Genomic DNA, 11654 nt, shown 5'->3' on the forward strand with positions numbered 1-11654 from the left:
CTTTGCATTTCAATTATGAGCTTCAGGCCTTTAGGCCAGCTCAGTTCTGAGGCATTTTTCTTTCTGTGACAAATACCATAAGTAGCCTGCTGTGGGTTTCTGTTGCCTCTGACCCCAATAAATAGAGGCTGGGCTATGGTAGGGATATTGATGCCCCTCCCCATCCCCACAAATCCCAGAACCTAGAGTTACATGTCCCCTTGTGAATCCATATCAGAATGTCGCTGTCATCTGCAGTTGTAAATTCCTGGCTCATGAGGGAAAGCCAGCCTCATGTGTTATAGCACTGCCTTCCTCTCTGGCATGGCAGCTGCCGCGAGGTCTGATGATTTCCTGTTTTTGTGGAAGAGGCTGAGTGTTTATGAAAGTACTCTTTGTACCATTTGGAAAGGGAGCAGCTCTCTCAGGGCAACCAGAGCTGGGCCTTGTCCACGCCCCCCAGAGGCCTTGCCTTCCACCACACCCTTGGTCCCTGGCACAAATACTGTTCAGCGCAGCCAGGATTCATGGAATGCCCACTGTGTGCCAGGCCCTGGGCTAGATGCAGCTGAAATGGAGATGCTGCAGGGAGCCACCTGCATCTGGCTCTCTCATTTCCTGGCTGTGCCTGAGCATGTTTCCTGACCTTCCTAAGTCCATTTCCTCACAGCAAAATGGGGGTATGAAATGCTGTGAGAGTTAAAGAGATTGTCCCTAAGTGTCTAGCACTTTTCCTGCTCACATGAAATGCACAGAGAGGCTAACTGCATTGGCTCTCAAGAAGGGGGTGACAGAGGATGAGATGGTTGGGTGGCATCATCGACTCAATGGACATGACTTTGAGTAAATCCAGGAGATGGTGAAGGACAGGGAAGCCTGGCGTGCTGCAGTCCACGGGGCTGCAAAGAGTTGAACACGACTGAGCGACTGAGCAACAAGAACCCTGTAACAAATAACCCGAGACTTAGGGACTTAAATCCCACAAGTGTTTTATTATCTCACAATGTCTGTGGGTGCCTGTGACTCAAGGTCTCTCACGAAGGTGTGAACTGTCAGCCAGGGCTGCAGTCACATCTGAAGACTCACCTGCGGAAGGATCTGCTTCTGGCTTTCCTCACTTGGTTGCTGGCAAGACCCATTTCCTCATAGGTTGTTAGATAAGGGTCTCATTCCCTCAATAGCTGTCAGCCAGAGGCCTCCCTCAGGTCCTTGCCACATGGACCTCAAAACAGGGCAGCTCACAGCATGACCTTGAGGAAGAGAGGTTGTCAAAGGTAGAAACCAGTCTTTTTGTAAACTCACCTTGCAAATGGCATCCCAGCACATCTGCCATATTCTATTCATTAGAAGCAAGTTACTGGGTCCAGTCCATCCTTGAAAGCAGGGAGATAACATGGGGGCCATCTTACGGGTTTTTTGACACACCAACTTATATCAGTGTTATTCATAAAAGTATGATCATTCCTGACCTCCGAGGCTTAGTCTTAAGGGTAAAATTGACAGGTAAAATGTTAATTGCTATAAAATATGTTTATGTGCCATTATAGAGCAATGCTCAGATTTCTAAGGCTGGATGAAACTATGATCAATGGGATTTGCTTCAAAATAATTACCCAGGAGAGTGGTACAGGAGAAGTAGGTAAAAATAAAGATGAAGCAAGAATGGTTACATGCTATTTGCTGAAGTTGGATGTTGGGTACTTGGAGGTTCATGGTGCTTTTCTTTCCACTTTTGTGTATATTTGGTGTTTTCTTTAAAAATGTTTTTTTATGTACCCTGACAAGGTAGGCATCATTGAATTGCTGTGAGCCTAGGGCCTTAATAAGAGCCTGAAGTTCGTTCTAGTACTGGGTGTGGAGAAGGCAGGGTTGAATAGCAGTTACATGGAGTGGACTTGTCTATATGAATCAGAACAGAGGACCTGGAGAAATATTTTAAAGGGTCTCTACGCAAACAACACAAATGCCACAGTCTATACACTACAGCTTGTATTTTTCCCTCCCTGGGGAAAAAAAAATTTGCTCAGAGGCTGCTAACTCGTTTCACCTTTTACCCACAATTTTAATATAGAAAACTAGAAACAACAAATGAGAAGTTGGTTCAATAGTGAAGAGACCGTGGGTAGCTTGACACACAGGAGGTGACATGGTTGTCCAGCTCTGTAATTTTACAAAAACTCACTGAATTGACACTTAAAATGAGTGAAATTTATGGCATATGAAGTATACCTCAATAAATATGTTTTTTAAACAAAAGCTGATCCAAAAAAATACAAGGAAACTTTGAGAACTTGGAAGGCATAGGTGTATGTAGAATTATTTAGTGTGGGGCATATAGCATAATATCTCTCTGAACAGAGGTAACTAGAACTGGTTTGTTGGTTAATATAAATTTTTTCCAAGTCAATTAAAGGAATGAATCATATAAGTGATATATGCATTCTTTAAACAATTTATTTTTGTTTAAAATATGAAACATATACATTCATTCCACATGTTTTGATGTAGAATCAAGACCTTCCTTTTCTCTCAGGACATCCTAGTTGGGATCGTCTATGTATCTGTCAAATAAATCACACTTGAACTCCAATTTCCATTTTCAGTGTTTTTTTAGGTGGAATGAGAACTTAAAATCAATCTGAAAACAAAGCTCTTGTTTTTTCAAAGTTTTCCCCAGTGTTTTCTTTAAAGACGGGTTTATTGAGGTATAACTGACCTACTGTACAATCATCCTGTGCAGCATACAGTTCTGCAAGTGTCGACATATGCCTGTAGCCGTGTAACCACTGCCCTACAATCATGATGCAGAATATCCCTCAATCTTTATGTGTGTATCATCCATACCTCTCAGTAGCAACTGTTTAGCACCCCCTCTTCACCAAGATCCTCAAATGCATTCAACTTAGTTTTTATAGAAAGAGCCACTCTCTTCTTGTATTTCTATTTCATCAGTTTATGTAATATTTAAATTATGCAATTACAAAGACAGCTGCAACTCACACAGGGCAGTTGGAGGGCCAAGACAACTGTCTGTTGGTAACATTCAACTCAAGTGTGTGGGGTCCTTCAGGAGCCTGCAGAGGCTGTGTTGTGTGGGCTGGTCTGTTTTATGGAAACTGTGGAGAGGCCGTTTAATCCAGGAAGTCATCTCAGCAAGGGTGTTGTCAGATTCCTATGCTTTACTCATGGCCATTCCATCAATGCCCAGTGCAAACTTTGGAGTGCTGTGCTAGTCCCCCATCAGCAGGAAAAATACCATCCTGACCTTAAGGAAAAGAGAAGAGGACTGTATGAATAGAAAGAGAACTCTATGAATCTTAGGAATTAGGTATTCTTAACCTCATGCGTTGAGTTGACTCACTGGAAAAGACTCTGATGCTGGGAAGAATTGGGGGTGGGAGGAGACGGGGACGACAGAGAATGAGATGGCTGGATGGCATCACCAACTCAATGGACATGAGTTTGAGTGAACTCCGGGAGTTGGTGATGGACAGGGAGGCCTGGCGTGCTGTGATTCATGGGGTCGCAAAGAGTCGGACACGACTGAGCGACTGAACTGAACTGAACTTCCTTGGTGGATCAGTGGTAAAGAATCCGCCTGCCAATGCGGGAGACACGGGTTCGATCCCCGGCCCAGGAAGATCCCACCTGCCTTGAAGCAACTAAGCCAGTGCTCCCAACTACCGAGCCAGCACTCTAGAGCCCTGGCGCGCAACTGTCGAACCCATGTGCCCCAGCCACTGAAGCTCACGAGCCTAGAGCCTGTGCTCCACAACAAGAGGAGCCACCACAGATGAGAAGGCTGCGCACTGCGACTAGGGAGGAGCCCCCGCTTTTCGAACCTAGAGAAAAAAAGCCCAGGGAGCAACGAACACCTGAACGAAAATAAATTATTTTTTGAAAAAAGAGAAGGATGTTATGTATAAAATAGATAACTAATGAGAACCTACTGTAAAGCACAAGGAACTCTGTGCCCTCTGGTGACCTAAATGCAAAGGAGATCCAAAAAAGAGGGGCAATATGTATACACATGGCTGATTCACTTCGCTGTGCTGCAGAAATCGACGCAGCGTGTAAAGGAACCATGTGCATGTGTGCATACGGTCACCTCAGTCGTATCCAACTCTTTGCAACCCTCTGGACCGTCGCCCACCAGGCTTCTCTGTCCATGGGATTCTCCAGGCAAGAATACTGGCGTGGGTTGTCATGCCCTCCTCCAGGGGATCTTCCCAGGGATGGAACCAGCATCTCTTACATCTCCTGCATTGGCAGGTGGGTTCTTTACCACTAATGTCGCCTTGGAAACCCCCAAAGCAAGTATACTCCAATTTAAAAACAGAAAAAGAGAGAGAGCCCGATACAAAACATTTCAGAAAGCTTTCCATTCTGAGTGGTAAGTAAATAAAGTATTAAGGCTTGAAGCCCTAAACGGGTAAGCTTAGGATATCTGGCCTGTGTGGACTGGGCCCTTCGTTGGTGATCTTGGACCAGGGTCCTTTCTTTTCTGCCTCACAGGGTGGGGTGGGGTGGGGTGGGGCTGGGCATGGGTGAGCTGAGGCTAGAGATGGGAGAACGGCCACCTGAGCGTGGGGAAGGGCGGGAGGCCTGAGTCGGAAGGGCTGCATGGGGGGAGGGGCGGGGTACGGATACCCGCCCCCCGCCGCCCGCGAAGGTCACCTTCTCACCTGTTCTCTCCCACCCTTCTGGCCCCTTCTCTCTCTCGTCCACACCAGCTCCTCCGAATGTTCTTCCGGCAGCAGGATGAGATTCGGAGATTGAAAGAGGAGCTGGCCCAGAAAGACATCCGCATTCGGCAGCTTCAGCTGGAACTGAAAAACTTGCGCAATAGCCCCAAGAACTGTTAGCTCCCCGGCTGGGCTGCTTTCTAAGCCGAACTCTCGAACTCTCCGTTGTTTCTACTCGTCCCTTAACTTCCCCTTCTCCGGTGACCCCAGAGAGAGCGCCAGGACTGGAGCTGGGGGAGAGCCTGAGGACCCCCCACCCGCCACCTCAAGAACTGGAAGCTGACCTTTGACCTCTAGACCTCATGCTAATAGGAGTCCCCAGCCTCTCCCAGAGTCCAGGCTGGCAGCCCCTTTCCCTGACACTCCCGGAGCCTCGGCTTCCTCTCGACTGGGCAAAGGCCGTGGACTCCCCCCGACGAGTGCCCTCTGTGGACCAAGGAGCGCAGGGGGAAGCCAGAACCCCAGCAGACTTAGAGGCTGAACTTGTCCCCGGCAGAGGGGGCTGCCGGGACATCGCGCTCCCTGCTGGGGCTCAGGGTGGCCCTGATGGACGCGCAGTAAGGGCTGTATTGCAGGCATCAGCGGTCTCCCTCCCCTGCCCCACCTCCCTCGCCCTGGGCAGCCCCGGAAGCCCATTCACCTGACCAGGGTTGCAAGCAGCCCAGCTCCTTCCTGTCTCTCGCCCGCTCTCTTTTATCTTCAGGGAATTAAGAGGATCGTTCACCAAGGCCATAATGACCCCTTGCCCTCCCCTGATGCTCTTCAAAGCTCTGGCAATGCCCTTTTCCCATTCACTTTGTGAGGCAGTCAGGGTAGGGAATAGCGTCCCCATTTTACAGGTGACAGAACTGAGGGTTGCTTTGGGGAAGTGACATCACTGAGTCACCCAGCAGGTGAACAGTGGACCCAGGACCAGTGGTGTGCAGACCACAGGCCTGGGCACTTCCCACTGCATCAAGATGCCAGTCCTATGGGGGCATCACCAGGGCCCAAGTCTCGGTAGAGCAGGAGGAGGACCGGGAGCCTCCCAACACCAGTAGTGCCAATGTGTCACACCCCTCCCCCGCACTCAGTATCCCTCCGACCTCCTGGAGCATCCCTCTCACCCCCCAGATGACTCATGCTGGGATGAGGCCTCTTCCTCCTGGAGGTTGAGGCCGAGAAGGGTGGAGCTGGCCCTGGGAAGGCGAGCAGTGGCCTGCTGGCCCCGAGGGCTGCTCTGCGCACTTGTCCCTCCTCCCTGCTCTCCGCCATGGTCAGCCTTACGCTTGTAGAATGACCACAGCCCCTTACACTGGTGTAGCACTTTAAGGTTTCCAGAGCCCTTCAACATATAGGATCCCCTGTGAGCTTCATCTCAGCTCCCAGAGGCAGGGAGCATTCTCCCCAGTTTGCAGATGAAAAAACTGAGAAGCAGCTCAAGGTCACAGGACCCTGGGAGATGCCACATTTCACTTGGTCTTCTACCATTTTCTCCTCCTTTCTCCCTTCATTTCTCATTACTCACAGAGTGTATGGACACTGTTCTCAGAAAAGTCACAGTTTGAGGGGGGAGATCTGGTCTGGGGATCAAGAAATGGGTGTCTGCACCTTTCTCTCATTAGCTAGAACCTACTAGATGCATTGTGCTCTGCACCTGCTTGTCCCACGGCCACCCTGCAGAACGTCTATCTACAAAGGCGGGGCTCCCTACGCCCCTCCCAGTGATCTGGGCAGGGAAAGCCCCCCAAACCCTCAGGCTTTTCCTCCAAGAACCTTCCACCCCACGGCCGTCTAAAGCAGGGTCTCCTCACCCCTCATACCCCGCAGCTAGACTGCATCAGCTCACATCTCCTCCCCACACTTCTGAAGCTTTTTTTCTTTCCCACTGACCTTTGTGGTCTTCTGTGATTATTTATGCTGCCTCCCAAGGATAGAATTGAAATAAAATGTTTTCAAGTTATCAGACCTGGGCATGCCGGCTCATTTAACCTGGGCGGTTCCTCCTCTTGGTCACCATGGTGTCATGATGGCCAACTCCCCGGCCAAGCTCTGTCGCTTTTCTGCAACAATAAACCATGTCTGTATCTACAGGTGTGACTTCACACCTCAGCCCTGTTGACATCTGAGGCCAGATGATTTTTTGCTTGAAGGCTATCCTGAGCACTATCAGCTATTTAGCAGCATCCCTGGCCTCCGCCAGTCAGATGCCACAGCAACCCCAACCCCATCATGACAAACAAAAATGTCTCCAGATATCACCCAGTGTCCCCCCTGGGATGTCAGAATTGTCCCCAGCTGAGAACCACTGTTCCACATCCACATCCAGCCCTGTGTTGGGGTCTAGAGGACACCTACATTTTACATTGGAAGGCTGCTTCACAGTTTACAAAGAACAATTCCGTGTACTTGACTCCTTTGATATTCACTGCTGCTCTAAATGGTGTGTTCTAATTTTTCCCATTTTCAAAAAGAGTATTCAGGTCCAGAATGTGACATGCTCAATCAAGGTCATTTAACTGGTGTAATGGGGAAGACACACAGGGACATGGACCTCCTGAGCCCAGAGTCAGAGGAGGCACATGCTCCCGGTCCTCAGCCAGGCTCAGCGCTGAGCAGGGTCTCTTCTGGAAGGAGGGCTAGGGCCCATCATGAGACAAGGGGCTGCCAGGCCGCTGGGACACCCTCCCTCTCTCACCAAGCCAGGGTGGTCGTGGAGCAGAGCTGTCAGTCTACAATGTGGATAGTCATGTCACAGTGTGGATACCACAGGAAACTCCGAAGACAGAAAAGCAGAGCAAAGCAATGAAAATCTCAGAAAAGAGGGCTGGAGAGGAAATGATAAAGGGCAATGGAAGAGCAGGGGGCATGACCTGGGATAGGTAGGGCGTGGTCCAGGCCCAGCTCCACCTCTGACGGGCTGTGTGACCTGAAGTGATTCACTGCTCCTCTCTGGGCTTCACTTTCTCTATAAAGTGAGGGTGTAGGACAATTGGAGGGTCCCTTAAAGGTCAGACACTTGAGTTTCCACGAGTTTCTCCTAGGAGAAAGATCACCAGTTGTCTAGCACGAGTGATGCAGACAAGAAATAGTTTCCATAAGATGTTATGGAAGATCCAAACAAACTTTTTGGCCGACTCAATATTATTGGGAGAAGGGAAGTGGTAGGGTGGCTTCCGACAGGGCTTGGGTACAGATATATACTCTAGCTAAACATGAATTTGAAAAAGACACCCCTAGAGTTTCTGATGTAGATCAATTCACAGTTCTGGGCTTGAGAGAAATGCTAAGGTCATTGAGAGTTTGGCCTCCAAAGCTCCTTCTCCAGGGATGCAGAAGAAGGTGGGTAGAGCTGGGTCTTTCACCAAGGCTTCTCCCAGCCTGGGCAGGTGAACACACATGGTGATCTGTCTCATGCATGCCTCTGTCCCATGGGATCCCCAATTCCCAGTCCAACTGGGCGGCTCTTTAATTATCACTTATTATGGAAGGTTGTTCAAGGTCAGAGGTGAATGTGATTTCTCTCCAAGCAGCCCGTTTCCCAGGTGCATTTGTTGATGAACCCATAGCTTGCTCATTGGTTGTCCGCATATGTCCTTGAGTTCCTCACGTAGCAGAATATGCTCCATGCCTCCTCATTCATTATGCTGATCCTGCAGCCAGTGACAGCCTTGCTGATCCTGCGGCCAGTTATGGCCTTGCCTACCACGTTGCTCTGATTAGTGTAACCGTGTAGGAGAACAAGCCCATCTGGCTTTTCATACCTTTTCCCAGTGCCATGCGCCCCACCAGGTGCTTGCTCCCTCCTTTTCTCCAGGTGAGAGCATCTGAGGCTAAACTCCAGACCCTTTTCTTGTATGGAGAGGTCCCTCTGGGCACGCCTAGAACTCTGGTCACACATCCCCCACATACCAACACCTACTTGGATTTTAAGCTCAGCCTAACTCACCTTGAGTGGCTGAATCTACTCAGTACTGGGCCCTGGGAACCCAGAGACGGGAAAGAACCAGGCTTGCCCTTGAGGGGCTCCAACCAGTGGTCCATCAATAGGCATCGTGTCACCCAGCGGGATGTGGAACCCCTGGAGGCTGGGGTAAGTTCCACCCTCTGCTGGGTTCCGGGTGAAACAGGCAGTTGTTTGCGGATTTACTGATTCCTGGATTCCCTTCAGTCAGCCTCCTGAGATCCTAAGATGGACTTGGGCATTTTTAGACTCTCTCTTGGTGCTGGGCACACATCCCAGACTGCCAGTGGACCGTGCAGAACGTGGCTGCTTCTTCACTGTGGGAAATGATTTCGTATTGCAAACACCTCCACCACAAGGGCCCTGCCCCTCAGCTTGGAAGGCTGTGCTGACCAGGCTGCCTAGAGCAGGAGCACACGCTCACCTCCACCACAGGAAGCCTTACCATACTCTTTTCCTTTATCCCCACCAACCGAGGTCCGCCAGCCAGAGGAGGAGGGGAATGTAGGCCCTTGGATCAGGGAGGGGAAGAGGGCGATGCTGGCAGAAGCTTCTTGTTCTCTGTGCCTCTGTGTTTCTATTTGGGAACAACCTGCAGACTGTCTTCCCTTAGAATTTTAATTCAGTGACAAACTCAATTGGATCAGCCTTACTTAGAGAAGGTGAGCAGCTACAGGATCGGGTCTGCAGAGTTCTACGAAGTTCCTGTTCCAGTCCTTATACCTGGATGATCCACTTCCTGGAATCCCCCCATTAGCACAGTTCCTTTGGGAGAAGCTTTGCCCTTGCCAAAGCCCTCTATCTATAACAGATTCCCTCGGGTATTCAGATGACGTTGTGAAGAGGGTTGACAGATTGAAGGAAGGAAATAAGGGGGCAATGAAAAAGGGGCGGGCTCAAGTGGAAGGAGGGCGATGGGAACACTGAAGACTAAGATTTTGGATTTCAAGGTCACAGTGATTAAGACCAGGAAGAGTTTGCTAGGAGCTTGAATCCAGCCAGCAGGTGGCAGATTATGGCCTTCTTATCGAGCCCATTTTTCCTGAGCTGAGTCCCTTCTGCCACCTCCCATCCCACCCCAGAATGAATGACCTAGATATAGGCACAAGGGCCTCATGGCAAAGCAGGCACACAGAATAGCCAGGATCTGAAACACGCCAAGTACAGAAGAAGGAAGTCTCAACGGGGGACAGCAAGACCCTCATTGCCCCAAGTCGCTGTCAACAGACTGCTGAAGGAGTTATCTGGAGATAGCCAGAAGGGGGCACTCACCTCACCACCCTCTGAGGCTGCCTGTCCCGAGTAGCTGGAAAGAGGCTGAATCGGGGTTGCCTTCCCAGCTGAGCCCCTGACTCTGTGACCTTTAGCAGCTCCCCGCTTCCTGTCCTGCCTAAGGGACAATGGCAGGGAGGGGCCTGGAAAGTGCAATTCAAAGAGGCCTGGAGCTGATGGCAGAAGGAAGAGCCAGAAACATGAAGGGGAGAGAAGAAACGCCAGAGAAGGAGGAGCAGGGGTCCAGGCCAGACCTCTGCAGCCCTGGTCACAGCCCAGCCCGGGCCTGGGGCTCACCAGCTGCAGCCCCACGTGGTCTCCAGGAAGTTGCTGATGAGAGAAACCTGAGCTGCATCCCAGCAGAGATACAGCCCAGGGGCAGAGAAAGAGGGCTCTCAGCCAGGTCATGGAAGCCCTGAATCGGTACCCTGGGAGGCTGGACTCCACTCTGTTGAAGCAGGAGTGAACACTTCCGTTTGACTACTGAGAACAGAAAGGATTAGGGGGCGGCTCTGAAGCAGGGAGCCAGGTGGGGACTGGTAGGCTAGTGTTGGGTAAGGGAGGAGACGGGGAAGGGGTGGCTGGGGCATGGGTTAGGGCAGACCTCAGGATGGTCATCTTAGGTGGGGATGTAGGGAGAGGGGAGGAAGGGGGATGTGTGCAGAAACGTCCCAGGAATGGAACCGGCGGTGTGATGAGAAATGAGTCACCCCCTGCCAACAGAGGGAGCACTTTATAGAACTTGGTACCTTGCTTTATACCTCTCAAACTTCCAACAGCGGACAGTGTTGGTTGCACCTTGCTTAGCAATTGTCCTTCAGACTAGCTCACAGAGGAATGGCTGTTCTTAGAGAGCTCTGTTGGGTTCTTTTTATCACTATAAAACTGTCTTCCCCTTGGGGCTGCTTGATACTGTCCCGTGAAATGACAGGGCCCCACACACCCTAGGGTTTCCCACCCTACCTGTCCCACCTGCCCCTCAGGATGCCTGACATTCACCTATTTGTCTGACGGTGAAGTCATTTGTAACAACAATGAAAATAGCTTTTTTGTCTCTCTTCACCTACTAGGAAGCAAGTAGAAGCCTAGTAGTCTCTCTTCACCTACTAGGAAGCATTTTCGTTCAAAAGCTATTTTACAAAATATTTGTTTTGTAAAATATTTATCAAGCATCTTTTCTGCATCAAATATTATCCTAGGTGCGAGGATGAAAGAGATGAACAGGATATAGTTCTTGTTTGCAAAGAGATTCCACTCTAATTTACAGTTAAAATTCACATTCAGTGCAGAAAAGAATGCTTGGGAGGACGGAGATGACTAACAGTGATTTTCTCACGGTGATGAGATAACAGGTTAAAGCTCTCCTTTTTGAAGAGCTACATTTTTCTACAATAAACAATTTTTGTCAGTGAGAGAGAAAGGTTATTTTTTTAGTTTGGAAGATATTTTAAGTACATGTAAAAGCATAGGATTTGCCACTGTTTCCCTTTGAATGAAACCTCGGGCTTATTCTGCTCAGTTCACCAGGTACAGGAACTGGGACTTCTCCCACATCCTCATGGCCCCTCTAGACCAGAGGAGGAGATTGCCCATATGGGTAGTTGGATGGTGTAAGCAGCACAGATTCAGCCAGGTGTCACTTCTCTTGGACACTTGACGGGAGAAAGATCTGATAGAATCCCTGCCACTGAGATGCACGGTGCTCACATGGATTC

The 11654-nt window shown here is 49.8% G+C and overlaps 1 protein-coding gene across 3 annotated transcripts in view; it reads left to right on the forward strand.

Moving 5' to 3' along the window:
• Positions 1-8339, forward strand: part of CORO2B (coronin 2B) — a 154440-nt gene extending 146101 nt beyond the window's left edge. For 2 of the 3 annotated variants that reach the window (XM_055435499.2, XM_055435496.2), the window contains one exon: positions 4713-8339. In XM_055435499.2, the coding sequence (XP_055291474.1) occupies positions 4713-4844 (132 nt within the window). In that variant the 3' untranslated portion in view covers positions 4845-8339. The remainder of the gene's footprint in view (positions 1-4712) is intronic. The other variant, XM_055435495.2, reaches the window with a different exon arrangement.
• The last annotated feature ends 3315 nt before the right edge of the window (positions 8340-11654 follow it).

This window comes from Moschus berezovskii, chromosome 9 (assembly GCF_049115385.1).
Source record: "Moschus berezovskii isolate FMDL1 chromosome 9, NW_MosBer_1.0, whole genome shotgun sequence".
NCBI lineage: Eukaryota > Metazoa > Chordata > Mammalia > Artiodactyla > Moschidae > Moschus > Moschus berezovskii.